This window comes from Notolabrus celidotus, chromosome 23 (assembly GCF_009762535.1).
Source record: "Notolabrus celidotus isolate fNotCel1 chromosome 23, fNotCel1.pri, whole genome shotgun sequence".
Taxonomy (NCBI): Eukaryota; Metazoa; Chordata; class Actinopteri; order Labriformes; family Labridae; genus Notolabrus; species Notolabrus celidotus.
Genome location: NC_048294.1, coordinates 11,789,428 through 11,813,930, shown reverse-complemented (window position 1 = coordinate 11,813,930; position 24,503 = coordinate 11,789,428). Strand labels below are relative to the sequence as shown.

Below are 24,503 nucleotides of genomic sequence, written 5' to 3'. Positions count from 1 at the left end.
AAAAATATATTTAAAAAAAAATAATAATAATTTAACATTTACCATTTATTTTTAACATTTATATTTATATTCAACATTTATATTTATATTTCACATTTAGATTTAACGTTGAACATTTAGATTAAGATTTAACATTTTGATTTAACATTGACTTTAACTTAGAATATTTTTCACCACAAAAGTAAATGTGAAGAAGATCACAAATATTCTTCTAAATGTGATAAAAAAAAAAGTGACTTTTAAAATTCACACTTCATTTTTATGACGTTATGGAGCGAAAGCTTGTTAGGGTTTCAATATTGTCCTTGTTGGGTGCTCTATGGTTGGGTGCGGTGCAGTTTGCGGAGAGTTGTCGTCCACCATAACGTCACTGTCGCAAACCCCGGCCGACTGTCGTGAACACTGGCCGACTGTCGTGAACACTGGCCGACTGTCGTGAACACTGCCCGATTGTCGTGAACACTGCCCGACTGTCGTGAACACTGGCCGCCCACTGAAGATGGCGGCGGAGCTGCATCCGCGGAGCGGAAAGCTGATCGGCCTGTCCAACTCAAACCGAACCGCCCGGCGCAACCAGCCGGTCCAGGAGTTCAACCACGGCCTGGTGCTCAGCAAGGAGCCGCTGAGGGACCGGGATGTCTTCACCGTCCGCATTGACAAGAAGGTAAACAACAACAGGCCCGATGCTGCTGCCTGTGAGCCGGGCTGAGAGCAGCGGGGAGCAGCGCTGGGTGGACGGGGCTGGTGGTCGCTCTCTATCCGCAGTGAGGGGCTTCTCTTGCCCAGAGGAGTGCACACTGGTGACAGCGACCACTGTTAACGCAAGTGTTTATGGGTGAATTACATAAGCTGTGAGAGATTAGACAGGGACAGCTGGAGCTCATAAACAGGTTGTGCAGACATGTTGAACCATCAGCAGGCTAATGAGAACAGAATCAGCCGCTAGCAAGGGCTGATCTCAGGCTAACAGGGGATAGCTGCTCTTCAAGGTGCTTTAAGGATCTGTGCTGTGTTTTAAGGACTTGTTGTCGTGTTTTATACTAAAGGAGATAAAGTAATTAGTCAATGGAGCTCCTGTAGTTCTGAGGGAGTGTTTGACAGTCTGTACAGGCGGTTGCTAATGATACTGCAGTGCTCACAGCAGCAGGCTGGGCTCTTATAGTTAGTGAAATACACATAATGCATACAATTAAACACAGCTGTGTGCTTCCAGTGACACTCATTATACCACAGCTGCATGTTCAAGCAGCTAGCTTCACCCTTTAGTGGTATTAAACACAACAGAGCTTGCAGAGACCTCAGCACCTCTACTACTGGAACTCATGAATCACTAGTGAGTGTAAACAGAGACTCCTCCAGTGTCACACTTGCTTTTGAATAACCTTTTTAAACACATCATGGTTTAATTTTGCAAAAAGAAACATCAACAGAGTGTGAGGAAGCATGTGGAGTACATATTGTGTACTATGCACACTAGGGTTGTCAACTTTCTCACTACTACATAAGGGACAGGTGCACGGTGCCATGGTGGTGTGAGCATGATGTGTGAATTCTGCATATATTCTGATTCTGATTCAACTGGAAATGCAGAAAGTGTGTATATTATCTTTAATCCTTACTGTATCATTATGTAACCTCATATGAATAAACATCAAAGAAACCACAATTTGGCTCTTTACATAAAAAAAAAAAAAAAAAACAGGCAAAAGAAAAATGAAATGCAAAAAAGGAGTATGACTCAACAAATGTACTTTTTCCATGGATACGTTTTTACTGACTCAAGCGGTCTTTTGTCCTTTTGCACAGCCAGAGAGAAGTCCTTACATGACAAGTCACAGTTTACAGATATTTGAAGTTCATTTTTTGATCAGCTCTGTGCTGCATCTGTTTCGTGAGTCTGACCATTGAATTGAACCAATTTAGCCCAATATACGGGATGTCCTGGCTAATATGGGACAGTTGGCAACCCTAATGCACACATTGTTCTCCAGTTTATCCAGATTCTGATATGATAGTGATGCAAAAGGTATTTTTTCCTATTTCTCTGGGTACAGTTTCTCATTGTAAATATCTCCTTAATTATAAGTGTGTTCGTTAACCTTATCATCCGTCCACATGTCCTCTGTTTCCTTGAATTTGACGTTTTCATACGACTCTATCAGATCTGCGCTCTTTGACTCATGTCTCCTCAGACCATATCAATGCTTGTGCACACTTGTTTACAAGTTTGTTGTTATCAGTGTCAGAGAGCCTGTCTGTTGTAATAGCCTCTAACTGTGCAGTTTTTCTTCCATGCTGATAACAGTATGGTAGCTCTACGCATGTTCCTTTTGACGTGTGATTACTTGGAAAATCTACCAGGATGATAGGAAGCCAAGTTAAGCATGTGGTTTAACAGCACCTACTGTATGTAAATGATTTCCCATCCTCTACAGCACTTTTGGGATGACGGGAGCTCCCATAAACAGCCTCATGCTCTGTCGTGACATGCATTGCCTATCTGGAAATCAATACTTTTCCATCACTGATTGGCATGACTGCCCATCCTGTCTGCTGCTGTGCTCTAAGCTGCAGTGGGAGAGAAGTATGAGGGAATGAATGGATGAAGGATTTTACTGGGGGAACAGTTCACTCTGAGTGTGGGCGGAGAAATGTTTGAAAGACGTGCCTTTTTAGCTTCAGAATTTAAAAAGTGGCGAACATCAGCATGGTGTTTGTCATGGCTTGTTACATATATACATTTAAACAGACATACTAGTACAAAAACAATAATACAAACAGCCACTTTAACTGTTTTTAAGTTATATTTTTGGGGCTGTTTAGCCTGTAATGGACAGCTGAAGAGAAACGGGAAATGTGGGAGCAGAGAAAGGGGGAGGACATACAGCAAATGGTCGAGGCTGGAATCGAACCTGCAACCTCTGCGACGAGGGCTGTAGCCTCTGTATATGGGGCGCCAGTCTCTCTGTGATATATTTTGCGATTACAATTTACAATCGTTTCCAGATCTGGACACATTCACAACTAAAACACATTTTAAAAAATGACTCCCAGAGGTGAAAAAATCCTCGAGTTGTTCTCCAGATGAGAGAGTGAATGTTGAGATTACGGTTGCAAAGGGGTGGAAAGTTTCTGGTAAATTTCCATGGGAAGTTAAGCTGGGGAATTTTGGGAATATTCTAAATTGGAAACTTTCCATGGGAGTTATGGAAATGTATGGGAATTGACTGGGAAATAAGGGTAAATTAATGGAAGGATTTATTTGTAAGTAGAACTTTATCAAACAAAAACATGAATGTTGAGTTAAATATTACTCATCCCCCCTCCAACCCATTCAAAAATTAACAAAAATGCAATCCCAACAAAGTACCATTCAAAATGTTAAATGAAGATAGACCCTCTCCCTCCAAAGAAGTCCCATTCAACATGCAAATAAAAAAACATCTTCCCTCAAGCTTCTCAAGCCTAGCCTCTGCATTTACAAACCCTTTCAGACAATGGGCTCTTCCTGGGTCTCATCATCATCCTCTATATCCACTTCCTCAACATCCAACTCTGACTCTTCCTCTTCAGTGTCAATGTCCAGCCTTGTTGAGGATGGCTCTGTGTCAGGCTCAAAGAGCCTCAGGTTAGCCCGAATACCAACCAATTTTTCCACTCTCACATTTGTGAGCCTGTTGCACACCTGCGTGTTACCGAACGAGGACCAGTTGCGCTCTGAGGCGGCTGATGATGGCGGGATCTGGAACTGTAATATATTTTCCCCAACTATATTTAAGTTCCCTATTAAGAGCCAACCTTCAATTTAGTAAATTCCTGGTTTATTCCAGTTAATTCCCATGGAAAGTTTCCAACTTTGAAAATTCCCAGGAATTTTGCAACCCTAGTTGAGTGCTTGTTGTAAACATATTGATGTGTTTGTTGCTCAAAGGTTCAAAGACAAATAAGGCTTCTAAAAAGATTATTTTTAAAAGTATTTTCAAAATGGATGTAATGCATGTTTATGTGTCCGTAACAATTTGCTTAAACAAGTCTCAATTTTTAAATAACTTTTTAAAGTGTTTAAATCATTTTTTTAACAGTATTTTTAACTTCACCACCCAAAAAATGTCAGGTGCTGCAACCAGATATTTGTATAAATATATATATTTTCCTCCTATTTATTCTAAGGGAAATCTCTAGGAAGTTTCCTTAAAATGTCTATAGTACCCAACAAATATTATTTTGTGGGTGCGTTTTGTATTTACAATAATTTAAGAATAATGCATTATATGTGCCAGGTACTTAGTATCTTTAGCATCTGATTTTACTTTGAAAGACAGAAAAATAATGATACAAATAAACAAATTAATGCATTCAGTACAATATGTTTTGACATCATAGTTATCAACCATTTGTTCACTTTAACCTATTATATAATGGGTTGAAATGAACATTTTACCTGGTCGCACCGCCTGACATTTACCAGTTGTGCCACCTGACAACTTTAGTAATGACAGGAAATATGAATAATTGCATTTTGTTTGTTCAAAAACAATGTTTTTTAACAGTCACTATTGAAGTTAAAATAATAAGTCTGAGCTATTATTGCATCGACAGATACTGTAATGGATTGCGATTGAACAACAATGAAGTCATGTTTTAGTGTCGAACATTTATAAAGAAACTTCAGCTTTTAGTCTTTTTTCATTCAAAATATTTTTTCAAAAAATGCAAATGCAATTGTCAAAGGTTAATACTTATAATGATAAACGCCTGTTGTAAAAAGATTGATGTGTTTGTTGCTCAAAAAGCTAAACGGATGTAGAATTTACCTGCAGACCTTGAAGCATTAGAGTGATTGTTGGGGTCATGAGGCAGAGATGCTCTACGACTTTGCACAACGTCCAGTTTTTAAATTTCCCAAAGTTGAAGTTAGTTTTGCCACGTCAATGTTGGACTGTCTATATTTAGTTTGGCTATTGAAATGTAAAAGTATTAAAAAAGTGAAGTTTATTTTGAGTTCTCTCTCTAGTTCAGACTCCGGCTCTTACGTTTCAGTGCTCTGTGAGATGAAAAGCTTCCCCTCAGTGTGGTCTCAGCCGTGCCTCCCATGCCCTGCTTTTTGATGCAATTAATTTTTAATTATTTCCAAAAGCTGTCCACTGCTCCTAGTTGGCATGTATGACAGTATCCTGCAGTTAACGCTCCTTTAAACAGAGAGAGAGAGAGAGAGAGAGAGAGAAGAGAGGGAGTGAGAGAGAGGCAGACACCCACAGGCTGCAGTTACATAAGTGAATGAGTGAGGGAAAGAGATGTCTGTCTCCTCCGCACAGCGACCCGGTCAGGCTGAGTTCCTACTAAATCTGTTAACCCAGATACCCGGGTGTTCGTAGCACACTGACTTACATCGCACCTGCCAGAGAGGAGGAGGACACCGCGGGAGCAGAGGAAGGAGACGATACAAACGGGGCAGTATTTTAAACAACACTAACAACCTCTCAGGGACATTTCTTCTCTCTTCTTCGTAACTGAGGTGAGCTGCAGAAAAAAAACATCCCAGGAGCTGGCTCTGCTTCAATGCTATGCTCAAGGTCACTTCATCAGGGTGGATTCCTGCCAAGTTAACCAGAGTCCTGTGGAGTACCAGGAGAAAGAACGGGAGAGAGAAGGTGGCTGAGGATTCATTTTAGAAGTTTCCGAGCACCCTCTGACTCATTTACCTTTTTCCCAAGGAGAAATAGCGCCTGCATGGTGTTTTACGTCGGACGTCTCCGGAGAGGGGCAGCAGGTGGAGTGCAGCGAGCGCAGGACATCGCCGCTCAGCAGGATGACGTGGGTTCGTGCCCCCATGTCGGAAAAGCATCTGCTGGGCTGAAGTGTCGCTGAGCAGGACGGTGACTCTCCTCTGACGCCGCTCTGTAGCTCTCTGCAGTGGAGCGAAATAAAAAAAACAAAGACTGAATTCAACCCCCAGAGATCAATAAAGTATCACATCATCCTCAGCTGATGTTGAGTTTAGAGTTTCACAGAAGACGACATGGATATGTGGGGCTGTGTGTTATGGGATATGAGTTCAGTGTTGTGCAAAAACAAGAGGATTTCATCTTCAGTGAAACATTTGTCAGGTGTTTGAAGGAAAGAAGATGAAGGTGATGCTCGCTCGCTGGCTTATTCGCTTTGTGTGCACAAGTTGAAATCACTGGACGACACAGGAACGTTTTAACAAGAACCTTTAATGGTCTCCCTTTTCATTGGTGTTTTAGTGTTAATGAGAAGTAGATCTGTTTGACCCTGGGTTCACTCTTCCACACTGCACTGCCAGTTAATAATAGTCACACTTGTACACTGTTAGCTCCATCACAGAGCTGTGTGTTCAACTGTCCTGCTTCATTTTCAAAGGAAGCCCTCCCTGAGCTACGTTCTTTGCTGACAGAACGCCTAAAAATAACAAGATGGATCATACAACAAGGCTCACTTTGTTTTCCATAGATATCGTCCTGCAGTTTTTAGCACAGAGCTTCACTCTTTGAACATCGTGGCTCAGAGTAACAGCTGCTGACAACTGTTCTGTTACCACTTTCTCTTTCTGGATCTGTCCAAAAAATTTTCTCATCACCTGGATTGAAACATTTTGGACTTAAAATCAGGCTGTTGTAGTTTGTGGCCACTTTTATGACGTACTGCTGATAATATGATTTATAGAAAAGGGAAAATAATTAGGGATGGGCGATATTATCAGCTCTCCGATATTATTGCCCGATATTGACTTAAAAATGTAACATCGGGAATTATCGGTATCAGGTTTTTATAAACGTTGTTCGGTAGGCTTTAGATATTCCAAGCCTGCTTGAACGCAGCATGGGACGTTTACAGTAGGGATGCACCGATCTGATCCTGGTATCGGATATCGGCTAGATCGGAATCAAAAAGCTAGATCGGATATCGGTGATAAAGGGCCGATATATAGTGCCGATCCATATGGCAGATCTATTCATCTCAGTTCTATACTTTCCTGTGTTTACAACAGCCATGTGCGTCTCCTACTTCATCAGCACCGGCCAGTCAGTGCATTTTTGCCTGGTGGAGCATGATAGAGGATAACTACAGAGGCTCTGCAGTTTAGGTGCATGCTTCTTTTGCTAACAACTCTGCCAGAAACTTGCAACATGTGCAGCGGTAATGTTTCCACGGATGGCACTCGCGCTGAAAAATATAATGGGAGCCCAAGGAGGAAGTCTACGTCAGCTGCAGCCGACTGCAAAGAAGCAAGAAACCTATTCATGGATTCAAAGAGTGAAAAAACGGACAGGTTATTGGATTTAATTGTATCAGATCCTTGAAAATAAGGGATTCCAGCCTCTGGTTTAGCACTTGGAACCCAGGTACAGTTCACCATCAAGTCAGAAAAGCCTGAAGTTGCCAAAACATGATTCTATCCTCACATTAAGGAATAGAGATTGTTAAATCAATACAGGGATCGGATCGGCTAGTATTGGTATCGGCAGATACCAAAGCCCAGGTATCGATATCGGGACCTAAAAAGAAGGATCGGTGCATCCTGCTTGATGACGTATAACAACAACAACAACAACAACACGCTAAACTAGTGGGTTGCTAACCGTGGCTAACAAGCTTGCTCGCCCGATGCATGAGATTTCCGTGGTTTGGAACTATTTCCAAGTGTCACCTTCGGATTGTTAATTTGCAATTTACAATGACTGCAAAGCGTTGGGTATGCGAGGAGGAAACAAGGCGTCTTACTGTAATACATCAAATTTGATCTCCCATCTCAAGAAGAATATTTCTTGTTTTTATTATTATTATTATTATTAACTATTTTGAGAGATATGTTATGTTGGTACCAAACAGTTTGGTGTAAAAAGCCTGAATATATCGGTATTGGGTGATATTGGTATCGGAAATTAAAGGTGACATATCATGCAAAATGGACTTTTTAATGGTTCTCTACCTGAAATATGTGTCCCTGGCATGTCTACAAACCCCCCGAGAATGAAAAAAATCCATTCTGCCCCTGTTTTGATTTCTACACCTTTCTGTAAATGTGTGTGAAACGAGCCGTTTCAGACTTCCGTGTTTTTGTTACGTAACAACAATATCTGGTCTGTCACGGAGTCAGAGCTCGGAGCTTGTTCAGCCCATAGACTGTATAAAATACAACTCAACCCCTCCTCCATTTTTCATTCCCTGCACACGTGTCCTAACAAGGAGCTTAGGAGGGAGGCATGCTAGTTGTAGGCTGTCTTAATAAACACAAAGGTCGGTTTTACTCCCCACGTCTGCAGATTTGAAGATCTAGTGGATGATTTTTATTTATCATGGATAAGTGCTAGCACTAGTTAGCATAGCCGCATAGCTACATGTTCGTAGCTGTGTACCAAGACACACGTCGACATACTGACAAATCAAACAACAAGAAACACAAAATCTGTGACCAATCCTTCAGAAAGGTCCTGCTACAGGCGCCTCTCCGTCAGGATCAGATTCTGGATCAAATTCAGAGGGTTGAAGTAACGCGGGTCTGTGAGCAGAGTGTATATTCAGCCAACATGTAAACATTAGATCAACGTGCTGGAGAGCCGAGGGCACATCCACTTCTTGAGGGGGCGTGGTCAGAGGGAAAACAGACTGTTCTGAACAGGGCTGAAAAAGAGGGCTTTTCAGGCATGTCAAAATCTGATTTCAAAGTGGTTTTTTGAGCACAAACTTGAAAGACATGTTTTGGGGACCTCTTAGACCAATATATATTGATGAAAAAAGCGTGATATGTCACCTTTAAACAATATCCGATATTGGCAGAAAAGCAAATATCGAGCATCCCTAAAAATAATTGATGTTGTGGAATATTTGGGGTAGGAATCACAAGGTTACTAACGATACGATAGGATACGATAGAATACGATACACTGCCAATGGTAATATTTTGACTTCTCAATATATGGTCCCCCTCTAAGGGATGTTTATTAAAACTCTCTATTTCCTCTTCAGGTGAACTCGTGGAGCGGTTCCATTGAGATTGGCGTAACGGCACTGGACCCTGCCGCGCTGGACTTCCCCAGCAGTGCCACAGGCCTCAAGGGTGGCTCCTGGATCGTGTCGGGCTGCTCGGTGCTCCGCGACGGTCGCTCTGTCCTGGAGGAGTACGGCCGCGACCTTGACCAGCTGGCCGAGGGCGACCGCGTGGGCATCCAGCGCAGCTCCCGCGGCGAGCTCCACCTCTGGGTGAATGGGCAGGACTGCGGTGCCGCGGCGAGCGGCTTGCCACCAAAGCTGTGGGCGGTGGTGGACCTGTATGGCAAGTGCACTCAGGTGACGGTGGTGAGCTGTGAGCCACCGCCACCCTCCGCGGAGAAAGAGACAATAGAGAGGGAGGAAGAGGTGGATGATGAGGAGGAGGAGGAAGAGGTGGTGGTGTGTGGGGTGCGGGAGGATGCAGGGATCACGGCGCTGATGAATGTGGCAGCAATGAATGGAATGATGAACGGAGATGAAGGTGGACATCTTTTTAATCACTGTAGTTCTCTTCTCCTACCTGTTATCTGGGATTTGTAGTTCTTAACCTCTGTCCCTCTTCTTCCTGTCAGTGCCTGAGCTTAGTTGCAGTCACAGCCGACCCGACAAATTCCCCAACAACCTGGAGCCTGACACAGGTAAGAAAGTCCTCCTCTGATCACTGACGAACATCATGCATCATCACAAGTATTGAAAACCTCCTCATCCTCTCTCTCTCTTTCTCTTTAGTTCTAACGGAGCACCAGCTCTTTGACGTGTTCAACAACGCAATAGTTTCTTTTTATCGCTCTGAGGACGAGGGCGGAGGTGAGGATGGAGGAGGCGGAGGAGGAGCAGGAGGAGGTGGCAGCGGAGGAGGGAACGCAGGAACCGACACTTCCTCCAGAAATGACCGAGGGAGCAACAGCAGTGGAGGAGGCGCTGTGAACAGCGAGAGCGGGACGGGGACAACTGGTGGAGGAGGTAGCGGCGGAGAGAGTGGAAACACTAACAGTAGTCCGGCTAGTAACGGAGGGAGCGGGCAAGGGATTATCACGGGTGGGATGACCACCAATGATGCGCTGCTTTTCCACGAAAAGTGCGGCACGCTGATCAAACTGAGCAACAACAACAAGACGGCAGAGCGGAGGAGACCGCTGGATGAGTTCAACAACGGAGTGGTGATGACAAACCGGCCGCTGCGACACAACGAGATGTTCGAGGTGGTTACAACGGCACAACTTAGTGCTGAGATGCTTGTTTAACCTGAATACTAGACCAGAATGAAGGTATCAATACAGCTGATATCGAGTATGTCTTTTATATTTCAGATCCGGATTGATAAGCTAGTGGACAAGTGGTCAGGATCTATAGAGATTGGCGTCACCACACACAATCCCAACAACCTGGACTATCCTGCAACTATGACCAATCTGCGCTCAGGTAACACAAAGACACAGAGATGTCATGACACTACAGGAGTTATTTCTAGTGAATTCACTGATGATATTCTGGATGTTTATGTCAGGTACAATCATGATGAGTGGTTGTGGGATACTGACGAACGGGAAAGGAACCCGCAGAGAATACTGTGAATTCAGCCTTGATGAACTTCAGGTTTGTGTGCTCTCTCACACACACACACCTCAATCTGCCACCTACTGTGCCTGCATGTCTGTAATTAACTTCTATAACATTCTCTGATTCACGTTCAGGAGGGAGATCATATCGGGTTGATGCGCAAAGCCAGCGGAGCACTCCATTTCTACATCAATGGAATCGACCAAGGTGAGACCATTTGTAGGGGAAAGGAAACCCTCTGCTGGGGAAGGCTGGGCTTGAAGAGGGTCGAGAGGGTTTTAGATGAGTGGTTGTGAAATAAACCAACAGCTCAGTGTGGAAAGATTAGGCTGTTAGCATTAATGGCAAAGATATTTAGATATGTGTGGTTACTGTAACTGCACTGCAAAAACTGAAATCTAAGTAAGATTGAATATCTCAGATAAGGTGAATTTTTTTATGTTAGTTTTTCTCACTAAGCAGTTTTTATGTTAGAGTGTTTCACTTGTTTTGAGTGTTTGGGTCCTAAATGATCTCAGTAAGATATCACAGCTTGTTACTGAGATTTTATGACCTATATTGAGTAATACATGCTTGAAACTAGAATATCAACTGTTACAAAGCTGTTTCATCAACACTCACACATATAAAACTGCTTTTTCAAAGTTATGATTTCTTATTTCAAGCATGAAATAAGAAATCATGACTTTAACACAGTTGTATCTCTTCACACAATTAAAACAAATGACAGCCAAATGTAATCCACTGTTTTATTTTCAATGAAACAATAGAAAATATGTACTACTATATATTAGAACAGTTGGCACAGTACTGTAAACTGACACTTAATATTTAAACATTTAACATTTCAAACCGTTTCAAACAGAAATAATTACATTCAGATAAGTTCTTCCAAATTAAAAGGCATTAATATGATTTATGAATTCCACAGCTTTTAGCTCATTTAAGAATTTTAAGAAAATGATCCTACATAATGAGAAATATATTCTGAACTTTTGTCTTTCCATCAAGAAAAGTAAATTATGTTTTAGTATAACTTTGCTGGTTTCAAGAAATGTAATACCTAGTGCATGTGATTATGTCAAGATAATGGCACTAGGGCGCAGACTTAGCCTAATGGTTAAGTTGTGCACCCATGAAGTGGTTGGCTCAGGTTCAATTCCAGCCTGTGGCCTCTCTCCTGTATGTCATTCCCCCACTCTCTTCCACTGTCCTCTCCTCTACAAATAAAAGTGTAAAAGCCCAAGAAAAATAAAAGATAATGGCATTTACTAAATTTAGGAATATTTTTCAACATATTGAGAAAAGAAGTCTCATATTTTTTTATTCTATCAAGAAAAATGCACTTGTTATCAGTGAAAATAAACTAATTTTAAGATATTTCAGGGTTCATTGAGGGTAGATATCTTTACTTGTTTTGGAAAGTCTTGACAAGCCCAATTTTCCTGTTCTGTAGGCAGAACATTTTGCTTAGTTTAAGTAATATTTTTGTATATATTTCTCTTGTTTTTGAAGGCTGGCTTTTTGCAGTGTGATACTGAAGCACCTCTGTCTCTATCCCTGACCACTCTTTCTCCACCAAGGTGTCGCAGCCGCCCAGACCCCCGGTGTAGTATACGGCGTGGTCGACCTTTACGGCATGGCTGTCAAAGTCACCATAGTCCACAACCACAACCACAGTGACCGCCTCAGACGAAACAACGCCATCATGAGGGCACTATCCCCTGATGTAGGCAGGCCCAGGCCATCCCTCTCTCTGACCCCAGACCCCGAGGGTCCTGACCGGCTGCTCTTTCACCCCAACTGTGGACAGAAGGCGGCCATCATCAGTGATGGGAGGACAGCACTGCGACCACAGTGAGTCCACTTCCCGTGTTGGAGTAGTTATGTTACACCAGATGCTGGGTTTTTATTATTTACAAGCTGGATTCTGACCTGCTTGCTGGACAATTTTCTTGTTGCAAAAATAATAATAATAATAATAATAGTAATTCTAAGATTTTAGTCGTTTGATGAAGTTTGTTTGTGAAGAATCTTGAGATAGCGTTTGATGTGATTTTGCACTGTATAAATGAAGTTGATTGATTGCTTGATTGATGATAAACCTTCAATCAATCAAGCAATCAATCAATCTTCATTTATATAGCACATTTCATACAAATCAAATGCAACCAAAACGGCAGAAATAAAACAATGGCAAGACATATTAGGGAAAAAAATACTAATACTACGACTACTAATAATAATAATAACACTAATAATGATAATAATAATAATAATAATAAAATTAATAATAATAATAAATAACACTAATAATAATAATAATAATAATAATAATAATAATAATAATAATAATAATAAGCAGATAAATAAAATAAATAAATGAATGAATAATAATAAAAATAAAGAATAAGATAAAAGTTAAAATTACTAAAATAATAAAGCAACATTTAAATCAATATTACAGTTAAAGGTAAGTGATTAAAATTGTTAAACCGTACATAAAAGCCAGACTGAATAAATACGTTTTGAGTTCACGTTAAAATGTCTCAATTTCTCTGTCAACTCCTCTCAGATCCTCCGGGAACTTGACACACTGTTAACAAAACTTCCTCCACAGTGCGACTGATGACTTCAACCATGGCGTGGTCCTGAGCAGCCGCCCACTGCGCTCCAACGAGGTGTTCCAGGTTCGCATTGACAAGATGGTGGACAAATGGGCAGGATCCATCGAAATCGGTGTCACAACGCACAACCCTGCTTACCTGCAGCTGCCCTCCACCATGACTAACCTGCGCTCCGGTTAGTTACATTGAATCTGCCTCCTTTGTGTCTCCTTTTTCTTTCTGAGATTCTTGTTAAAGCTTGATTGTGATGATCATTTCCAGGGACGTGGATGATGACGGGGAATGGCGTCATGCACAACGGAACAACAATACTTGATGAGTACGGACACAACCTGGACCGACTCAAAGTGAGTGATGTTTGGTCTCTGCTTCTCAGCTGACAGTCACTACCCATCACCCTTCAACCTCTGACCCTCTCTCTCCTCCAGTAACGCTCTGACCTCATTCTTTACAGTGATTTTTTTAACCCTTTCCATCTCTTATAGGCAGGCGACACAGTAGGCGTAGTTCGGAAAGAAGATGGCAGCCTCCACTTCTTTGTTAACGGTGTGGCTCAGGGCCCCGCCGCCTGGAACGTCCCTCCCAGCGTGTACGCCGTGGTCGACCTTTATGGGCAGGCTGCTCAGGCCACCATCATGGATGACATGGGTGAGATAGCGAGGGAAGAGAACCATGGATTCATCATGAAGAAGAACTAAAAATTAGACATTAGCCTTAACTGTCCCCTCTCTTCTGCCTCTCCTCTTCTCAGTCGATCTCCCTCCTCTCCCAGAGGACAGCTCAGAAGGCCCCACAGCCATGTCTCCAGGGAGCCCCTGCTCAGTGGGCGGAGCCAGCACAACCAACGACCTGCGTTTCCACCAGCTACATGGCACCAATGCCGTCATCACCAATGGGGGGCGCACCGCCCTGCGTCAGAACTGCCGCAGCGAGTTCAATGACGCTATCGTAATTTCCAACAGGTGATAAAACAAACGACAGATAACTTGTAGAGGAAAGGGAACTTATGTGAATTTAGAAGTCTTCCACATTTAAGTTCACTGAAGTGGTGTCAGTTTCTCCTGCTGTTAGCTTAACTAGCATAGACCTAACAGCATTTAGAGGACTTGATTCAATGGTGTCAGGGTTTGAATATGTCTCCTCTCCGCAGGTGCCTTCGAGATGGAGAGCTGTTTGAAATCATAATTCAGAAGATGGTGGACCGCTGGTCGGGTTCAATAGAAGCAGGTGAGGTGTTTCTACTGTGTCAACTTGAAGTCCGACTGCTTGTGTTTTCTGTTACCTAGCATTCAGTACAGTACATGTTCACTGCAAAAAATGCCCCTCCAAAAATGAGAAGAAAACCAAAACGTATTTCAAGGTACTTTTACCTTGAAATAAGCAAAAAAAATCTGCTAATAGAACAAGTGAAAATTAGCTTGGTAGTAGTACTTAATAGTTAGAGAACTCTGATCTTAAAATTAGCAGGGAAAACTTATTTTAAGCAATATGTTACCAGTATTTTAAAGCTTAGTGTCTCAGAATAAGCCAGGAATTCTAACAATTAGTATTTTTTCACTCAAAAAAAGGTTTTTGCACAAATACATTTCATGTCAACTTCTTCATTTGAGATATATTCACCTTAATTTGAGTTGTGCTAGTGGCACTTCTCTAGGTTTAAGACCATCTTGTACTTGAAATAAGATTACAAAGTTTAATTTGAGTATTTTGAGATATAATGTCTTCTCATAGTGAGCTGGATATACTAATATTCAGTCATGTTGTTTTTTAGGATGAGCCAGCTATGCTCTTAAGTAGGTGTTTCATTGTGTGCATGTAGTTTGAGGATGTTTATTTTTATCTGATTTAGAAGAAAGCGCCTGAAAACTGTAACCCACCCTTAAAAAAGCAACTTTTCTTCCTTTCTTTCTGTCTTTCTTTCTTTCTTTCTTTTATCAATGGAGCTGTTTTCTGATAGATTCTCCAATAAAATGCATTTACTTAAATCAAGTAAAGTGTTTGTCTTAAATCAAGATTATCTGTCTTCTACAAATAAGATCTCAGCTTGAAAAATGTATGAAATGTAAAATAAACCTTGTTTCTTCTAAATTACAACTCAAAACAAGATCATTTCAAGATTGTTTGACTTAACGAGATATTTAAGATGTCTTAAAACAAGTCCCTCTATCTTGCTCAAATGTTACTTGTTAAGTAAATTTATCTTAAATCAAGTGGGATAAGACATTTTGACTAAAAATGAGACTTTCACTTGGTAAGATTTTGAGTTTTTGCAGTGTTAACAACTCGTGCAATAATCACTATTGATTTTCTGTGTCCAGGAGTGACAGCAATCAGGCCAGAGGAGCTTGAGTTTCCCAACACGATGACTGATATTGACTACGACACGTGGATGCTCAGGTATGATGTGAAGAGAAAACGAAGACTTAAGGTTGTTTGTTTAGTTTGCACTTTAAGTGCATTATTGTATTGCGGATGTTCCTTTTGAGTGTCTGAAGCTCTGACACATATAGACCCTTAAACACAAAGAGACTCAATATGTGTGTTCCTCCACAGTGGAACAGCCATCATGCAGGACGGCAACACAATGCGCAACAATTATGGTTGTGACTTGGACTCACTGACCACCGGCTCAAGGATCGGTATGATGCGCTCAGCCATCGGGGACCTCCACTACTACATCAATGGCGTGGACCAAGGTGTTGCCTGCTCGGGTCTGCCACCAGGTGATGGTTGGACATATGAAATCTACTCTACTGAAGCCAGGCTTGGATTGAAGATCACTGGAGTGAACAAGGAGGACATATTTGATTTAATTCATCACTTTTCTTTCTCTCTTTCTCTCTCTCAGAGGTGTTTGCCGTGATCGACCTGTATGGTCAGTGTGTTCAGGTATCCATCACAAGCTCCTCAGGCCCGCTGGACAACAGCCTCTGTACCAGCAACATCACTGAGAAAAGCTTCCCCATCCACTCTCCAGGTACACACCAGGGTCCCCGCTCAGGTCTGCAAAAACTAAATCTGTCAAATACTTTCTCATTGAACTTTTTTTGTAATATTCAAACCTTCAAATCCTACATTTGAAGTAAAGACATTAATTAAAGTGAAGAAAATAAGGATAAGAAACAAAAAACACCTGTTAGCTGTACTAATTTTTATACTCCTCTGTTCTGTGTGTGTGTGCGTGTGTATGTGTGTGTAGTAGCAGGTGTTGCCCATCGGCTCCATGGTAAACATGGGAAGAATGTGGTTCTGCTGGGAGAGGGCTGCCAGGCCGTCAGAGTCGGAGGTTATGCTCATGGCATCGTGTTCAGCGCAAAGGAGCTCAAAGCGGACGAGCTGTTTGAGGTAAAGAGAGCTTTAATATGTCCACCTACCTTGTTGATTATTCATAATTATGCATCTTAAATACTCTTCTTTGAGCTTGATTAAAATGACGTGGTATGTTTTTTGTATCCTCCACCCTAATCTCTCTCTTTCTCTCCCTGCAGGTGAGGATTGATGAGGTGGATGAGCAATGGTGCGGCTCGCTGCACATCGGTCTGACCACGCTATCACCCCCGGAGCTGCCGTCCTGCCCGCTGTCAGGTCTCTCCCCCTCCCTCCCACAGCTTCGCACCAAGGTCACCTGGCTGCTCTGCGGCTCAGAGGTCCGTCGCAACGGCGTGCTGCAGCGCCAGAACTACTGCTGCTCACTGGACCGGCTGACGGTGAGCTTGCACCCCCCCCTCCCCTGCTGCTCTGTGAGCTCTGTGGGCTCGGCTCCAACACAGACAAAAAAGGATACCTGTTTGACTCACAATTTAATATTCTGTAGCTGCCAGGAACAAGACGGTACAAAAATAGTTCCTAATTGACTCATCTTCACTTTAATCTCCTTGTTAGGTTGGGAACCGTGTGGGTGTGAAGAGGTGCAGTGACGACACAATGCACATCTTCATTGACGGAGAAGACATGGGGCCTGCAGCCACTGCAGTAGCGAAGGTACACACACAGACACAGACACAGACACAGACAGACACAGACACAGACACACACACACACACACACACAGACACACACACACACACACACACACACAGACACACACAGACACACACAGACACACACAGACACACACACACACACACACACACACACACACACACAGAAATACAGTGCTGCTAAGTCCACCAGTGCTTCATCTCAGCACCTCCTCTGTCCTTTCAGAACGTGTATGCAGTGTTGGACCTGTATGGACGGATAACAGCCGTGTCAATTGTTAGCTCCTCATTAATGGAGGACATGGAGAGCGTCAAAGCGCCCTCACTCTCCTCAGACAGCTGCAGTGAAGGAGAGGACGACAGCACTCCCATCAGAGAGGTAGACTAAAAGGAAGACTAAAAAGCCAAAGAGAGCACCCGCAGTTCGAACAGCCCGAAACTCAAATTCTTCCCCTCTCTCTCTCTTCTCCAGGTTGAGGCTGAGCCGTGTGCGCTGGTGCCCACTGTCATGGCATTCCTGGAGAACCACGGCAAAAACATCCAGCTGTCCAATCAGAACCTGACAGCAGCCAGAGTATCCAGCTACAATCAGGGCCTGCTGGTTACCGCACAGCCACTAGCTCGCCAGCAGCTGTTCCAGGTACATGTTTTGAAAACTCTGAAGTTATTTTTGTTTCTGTTAAGTAATTGAGAAAGAAAAAGAGGTGATATAATTCTTGGAACACTGGACAACTTTTCAGGCATTTTGGTCTAGCCAGGGGTGCATACACCACATTGTTGACAGTCCAAATCACAAAGAAGCTAAAGGCGTTTTTCAACGGGAGGAACTTTACCACAGAACTAGGGACTTTGCCCCTGAACTACGTGCGTTTCGACCAACGGACCCAGGGTGAAAAAGTAGTTCAGGGGTAGATAATCTCCCCCCTAAAAAGCCCCTGCTAGGGGGGTAGTACTTTTCAAAAGCGCCAGGATTTTTGGGGGGCCGGGCCTGCAATGCTGAACATGTCTGATCGGTATATTAACCGCAGTGTTTTTATTCCGCCCTCCGTCCACATAACATCACACACATCTGTGATTCACTTGATTTCTCTTTCTTTACTTTGTTCTATCTGTTTTGTTTGTGTGTGTACTTTTCAAAAGAAGAAGCTGTGATTTTTACTTGATTTAGCAGCTTGTAACAGTAGTCTTCTCTCAGCCCACCACGAACGCGTCTCTCTCTGTGTTATGGTTTTAAAACTGACCCTGTAAATTGGAGACCTTCAGCTGAATGTAACTGGGTTTGTGGAGTTTACACAGCTGTTGAAACACAGCGGGAGTTTTAAGATTCAATATCCTCATCAGATATTTAATGATCGTCCAAAGACGTTTATGAGGGATGCATCCGGCTGAAAGTCGGCAGTAAACAGTGTCGCTCAAAAACGAAGCAAAATCACCCTCCAGATATGTGTAAAAAAACAAAACAACAACACTCACTTCTTGGTTCATTACAGTCAGGCCTGTTCATCTGTTTCCATTGAGTCTCAGTTTCACTGTTAACAGTGGGTCACACTGTTCAGAGGCTTCAGTCTGGTTCACTCCAGCAGTCTGAATCTGTAAAAGAGGCTGATTTCTTGTGATTGTGTTGAATGGAGGACTTATTGATAATCTGTGATGCATTCCAGGAAGTCAAGAAATCTGATTGCGGATTGGTTTTATGGGAACAGCATCAAACAGAATCGTTGCTCCGCTTACATTTCTGTTTCAGAAACAGACTGTTTGATGTAATCGAATGCTTAATTAGTCAGCACTACTTAGACTACACATAAACTAAGAACAGAAACCCACCCCATACTGGAATCCAGACCCCTGGTTAAAGATTCTCCTTGTTTTTGCAGAATCTATTAAAGGAAATTACACACTAATTCTTGAGTGTATTATAAATGTGATTCATAGACATCATTGGGTGTTTTAGTTGTCGTGGCTGCCATCTGTAAACAACCTCTCTTTGGCTTCAGTTTCAGATAGACCGTCTGAACCCATCGTGGACATCTTCGCTGTCATTAGGGGTCATAGGCCACTCCCCCGACCGGCTCAACTTCCCCTCCACGGCGTGTTGTCTGAAACGCTCGGCCTGGCTGCTGCAGAGAGACTCGGTCTTCCACAACTCTCTGAAGGTACAAATACACACACACCATCCTGTTGGAGCTGCCTGCTGAGTTAGTATTACATGTTTCTTCCTGCTGATATATCTTCTGTCTACCTTCTTCACTCCTCCTCAGATATGTGAGAACTATGGTCCTAATCTGGATACTTGTCCAGAGGGGACAGTGTTGGGTCTGCTGGTGGACTCCAACAGTTGTCTCCACCTGTACGTCAATGGTATGGACCAGGGTGTGGCTGCACAGGACATCCCTTCACCCTGCTACCCCTTTATAGACCTCTATGGCCAGTGTGAACAGGTGAGCACAGAGACACACTGAAACAATGAAAGACCTTTTCACAAAGTCTTTTTAGACACTTCTTCTACATGTCACTTTTTAATTTGTTGATTATCGATGTGATTGTTTTGTTATGGCAGGTTACAATAGTTACAAACAACACGCCAGCTGTTGGGGGTGAAAGTGGTGAACCCCGATGTCAGGGTGACATGGAGAAGGCAGATATGGTTGATGGTAAGACCTAACCGGTTACTCTTTGTTTATCTTTTCATTTAGCTTCTATTTAATCTGTTAAGCTTTTGTTTTAACAATTTCTGTTTCTTTATATGCTTTTGTCTCTACAGGAATCAAAGAGAGTGTGTGCTGGACGCCCCCTCCAGAGGTCAACCCCAATAAGACCTGTGAGTACCAGGCACTGTGCTCGCGTTTTAAGGACCTCCTCACATTACCAGGTGAGTCTTACCCCCAACCTTTTCTTCCCCATCTCTGACTCAGATCTACAATCTTGTCACAATGTAACATTTACATAACCTGGTCTTTGTTTTACCTCGTGTCCTTAAGATGGCTATTTTAATGAAGACGCAAAGTACAACCTGTGCTACTGTGAGTCCTGCCACAAGCTCCGGGGAGATGAGGCTTATTACAAGAGGGGGGAGCCGCCCCGGGACTACGCCCTCCCCTTTGGCTGGTGCCGCTTTGCCCTCAGGTGAGTTGACCTCAGTCAGTTACACCAGACAGCAGCACATCAAAACATCCATGGGCTTTGTAATGGAGGATGTCTTGATGTGCCTTCAGCGGTACAACATCAAGACCTCCACTTTTTTCACAGTAATGTTGATTAAAACATTTTTATTTCACGTTTATGTCACATAAGAGCATGTGTTGTCTTTCTCACAGGATCAAACCCCACTGTGAGGTTTCTAATGCACTGAAGAAGTGGCATATAGCTTACCACGGCACCAGTGTAGGAGCCCTGCGACGCACGCTGGACCACAGCCAACTGCTGCCTGGTAGGAAAATACATCGACAAAAACACACACTCACTCTGAATCAAGAAAATGAAGTTGACCGCTGTGTGTTTACTGTATATATATATCCCATTGTGCAAAAGTGAAGCCAAAACACCTTGCGACAGGCACTGGCATGGTGGCAACATTTAGAGCCAGAGTCTCAAGAGCTGTCATGGCATACATCTTTTTATACACTTAGATAATCCTCACTGTTAAGCTAATTTGACTTAACTCAGCGTATTACATTTGGTATTTTTTACTGATGCTTTCTGTTTTAGAACCATTCCTAAAAGGTGTTTTTTATTGTTTCAGGAACCTCATCCATCTTCTCAGTGTCCCCAGTGAAGGCAGAAGGACCTAACGGCTACAGTGAGCCAGAGGAGAACAGCGCCCCTGGCAGGGAGGTTCCCAGAGTGCGGCTATCCCCAACAATGCGCTACTCCGGCATGGAGATCTTTGCCCCCAAAGTGCAGTAAGTTCACCTTTTTTTTGTTAGGGTAATCATAGACTGTATAAATAATGGACATAGCATCCGTGACGTCACCCATCTGTTTCTGAAGGGCTGTTTTGAAGCCAATCGTCGGCTAGGAGCCATATTGGAAATGCTGAACTCAACCTAAATGATGTCGAGTCAGTGTGAGGTAAAGAGGCGGGACTTTAGCCTCCTCGCCAACAGCTACAGTGTTCTCACCTGTCAATCAAGTCAGCTGTGCCTCTCGTAATGGAAAACTTGTAATCTTAATATCTTAGAAACTGCTGAGTTGTGAAAAAATTCACCTCCGTACAGTGTGTGCCGATCGAGAAATGAGCTATCCAGACTACACTCGTCTTTTGTACCAGGCTGTAAACATGTTTATTTCTGCTGTAAAGATCGTCTTATTGGATGGGTGTGTATGTGGTTTCCTTTACTTCCGAAGCCAGCCTCAAGTGGCAGTTTTTAACACCTTCGCATTAGCTTCAATTCAATGCTTCAAAAAAGCAACAATGTAGAGTGAATTTTTAAAAGTCACTTTTTTTGTATCATATTTAGAGGAATATTTGCGATCTTCTTCACATTTAATTTTCTTGTGAAAAATATATTTAGTTAAAATTTTGTTAAATCTAAATCTATATATTAAATATAAATATAAATGTTCAACGATAAATCTCAATGTTAAATATAAATCTAAATGTTAAATATAAATCTTAATGTTAAATATAAATATAAATGTTAAATGTTGCTCTGCGATCCTAAATATTTAGCTCATATGCAAATTCACACTGCCGCTTTTCAGCTAAATATTTAGGATCACGGAGCAACATTTAACATTTATATTTAACATTTAACATTTAGATTTATATTTAGCATTTAGATTTATCATTGAACATTTAGATTCACATTTAACATTTATATTTATATTAAACATTTATATTTACATTTAATATTTAGATTTATATTTAGCATTTATATTTTTTCGTTGAACATTTATATTTATATTTAACATTTAGATTTAGAATTAGCATTTGGATTTATCATTGAACATTAAGATTTACATTTAACATTTAGATTTATATTTAACATTTATATTTAACATTTAACATTTAGATTTATATTTAGCATTTAGATTTTTTCGTTGAACATTTATATTTAACATTTATATTTAACATTTAACATTTATATTTATATTTAGCATTTAGATTTTTTCGTTGAACATTTATATTTACATTTAACATTTAGATTTAGAATTAGCATTTGGATTTAACAAAATTTTAACTTAATATATTTTTCAGAAGAAAATTGAATGTGAAGACGATCACAGATGTCCTCTAAATGTGATTTTAAAAAAAAAGTGACTTTTAAAAATTCCCTCTACATTTTCATGATGTTTTGTAGCTATGAGAAATGTTGCTGTTGTTTTCAGTGTGCACAACTTTACAAACGGCGCCCCATGGGAGGTTGCCACTTGGGGCTTACACAGAATACAGGAAGAGCATACTTACTGATAGTTCTCCTTCTCCTTCCAGATTTCAGGATCCCCGTTCCCATCGCTGCCACCATGCTCAGGTGGGGTTCCAGGTGTGTGTGCGCCCCGGCTCCTACAAGGTGGGACCTCAGACACTTGGCAACAGTGAACCTCTGGACCCTCGCTTCAGCAACTCAGAGATCGAGTGGATCACCAAGGAGCAGGGCGGCACGCTCCTCTATGGACTACTCATACGAGTTGAGTGAAACAAGGCGGCGAGGGAAAGGCAATTGGGTGGGAGTAGGGAGGATCAATGTAGGTCCTCCTTGTACTTCTTAAAAAAAACTGACAACCAAATCCAACCCCTGCCTTGAGCGAGAGACTCCTCTGGAATCCAGCTGTTCCTACTGTGGATTGTTGACAATTCAGCGTTATGGGTTTGTTTCATTTTTTCTTTCGGTTGTTTGCTCTTGGACTCTTTTAATGGACCCGGGGTATACGGCGGTTTCAAAGAAGAACAGACACTGCCTGCACTTTATGTTTTGGACACTCGTGGGCGATTTTTAAACGTACTTATCGACCCAACGCGTCAATTCATTAGCTACATTTAGTTTTTTATTGCCATGTTTAGGTTCTCATTCCCTGCATTATTATTTTTTTTTTTTATCACCACCCTCACAAGCTACTTTTTTTCCCCCCATTATTTTGTGGCGCTTACTTTAATACTTTTCACCTCTGCTCTGGTCAGTGTTATATTTTGGGAGGAGCTGTCCCCTGCCAACCTTGCACGTTAACGGATCGTCACCTAAAAAGACTGAAACGTGGAAAATAGAAAAAAGAAAAAAAGAGTGACAATGTTTTCCAAAAGATATTTAAACAGAAAGACTTGAATCTGAGAATGAACCCAAGAGTGTCTTGTGATTGTGACTTTTTTTTTTAGAGGGGAAGATTTTAAAAACTGGAGGAAGAAAAACATGTTTACACGTGCTGTATGTTGCTGTCCTTAGTGTGTATCCACATCAGTAGTCCGGCTACTTTCTCAGTCCTGTTTGCGTTTCTGTTTCATCACTTTTGTCACGTCCTGTGTGATGGAAATTATTCATGGGCTCTACACGTTGGAGAAAACTGGAAGAGTTAACAGATTCATTAAATAACCTCCTCTACCTTTTGGAAAGTTAAAAACTCGATTTGGAGATGATGAATGTCAGAGTACGTGCCAGCCTCACAGTCAGTGTGATATAATGTGTAACATCATGAGATATTGAAATATAAATATAAAAAATTATAGTAGATTTGATACGTTAAAAAGAGGAAAAGTAAAAGTGCTACACGTTGGGAGAAATAAATCACTTTCCAGTGTCTCTATTTTAAGAAACACAAACTCCAACCATCGCCAACTCTAAAACTCGACAGTGAAACGTTGCATCTCTTTATTCTAACGCAAAGAAAACACGAGGCCTGAAAGTGACGTTTCAATATTTTTCGTGGAGTTACGCGCCTTTGATAGTTGCCTAGCAACAAAGAAAGTCAAATACGTGCTGACTCCGGCTCCGAAAGAAAACAAGAATTGACGTTTTAACTCTGCGTTTGACATAAATATAAAGATTAACATTACACAGTGCCATTTACAGATAGCTGGTTTTGTTGCCCTTTAGCCAAAAAGTCTTCTAGCTGTAGCGTCGTTTTAATATACTTAACATACTTCATCCAATTAACTCAGCATGAATTCCCCAGGAAGTTCTAAAGGTGGTTCAACGGACTATGGACGACTTTTATGTGGTTTTCTACATCACCCCCTCAATGTCATTTACTCTAAACCCTCTTAACCTCCACTATGATCAAGCTATCCATCATGTCTGTGTTTACCTTGTACAGGTGAACCTCTGGAGAGCTGCAGTCCCACGCTCCATGCTGGTGTTTACATTGTGAATGTTATTAATTAGGGCTCTGCAGT

At 41.9% G+C, this 24,503-nt stretch overlaps 1 protein-coding gene across 4 annotated transcripts; it reads left to right on the top strand.

The window, feature by feature from the left end:
- The first annotated feature begins 397 nt into the window (after positions 1-397).
- Positions 398-23,831, top strand: neurl4 (neuralized E3 ubiquitin protein ligase 4). 4 transcript variants are annotated; one of them, XM_034676419.1, is made up of 29 exons: positions 398-664; positions 8,989-9,493; positions 9,585-9,650; positions 9,742-10,214; positions 10,323-10,434; positions 10,520-10,608; positions 10,707-10,779; positions 12,156-12,429; positions 13,193-13,374; positions 13,461-13,546; positions 13,685-13,847; positions 13,951-14,161; positions 14,350-14,426; positions 15,518-15,596; positions 15,753-15,922; positions 16,048-16,200; positions 16,399-16,544; positions 16,688-16,906; positions 17,082-17,180; positions 17,406-17,558; positions 17,652-17,819; positions 19,174-19,332; positions 19,438-19,617; positions 19,737-19,830; positions 19,941-20,048; positions 20,158-20,302; positions 20,494-20,606; positions 20,919-21,078; positions 22,611-23,831. In XM_034676419.1, exons 1-29 carry the CDS (start codon positions 500-502, stop codon positions 22,813-22,815), a joined length of 4,827 nt encoding a protein of 1,608 aa, XP_034532310.1. In that variant the 5' UTR covers positions 398-499; the 3' UTR covers positions 22,816-23,831. The 4 variants fall into 4 exon arrangements, with proteins under 4 accessions (XP_034532310.1, XP_034532312.1, XP_034532313.1 ...); XM_034676421.1 differs by having other exon boundaries at positions 485-664; positions 16,048-16,176; XM_034676422.1 differs by having other exon boundaries at positions 500-664; positions 16,048-16,176; positions 16,402-16,544.
- Positions 23,832-24,503: the final 672 nt, after the last annotated feature.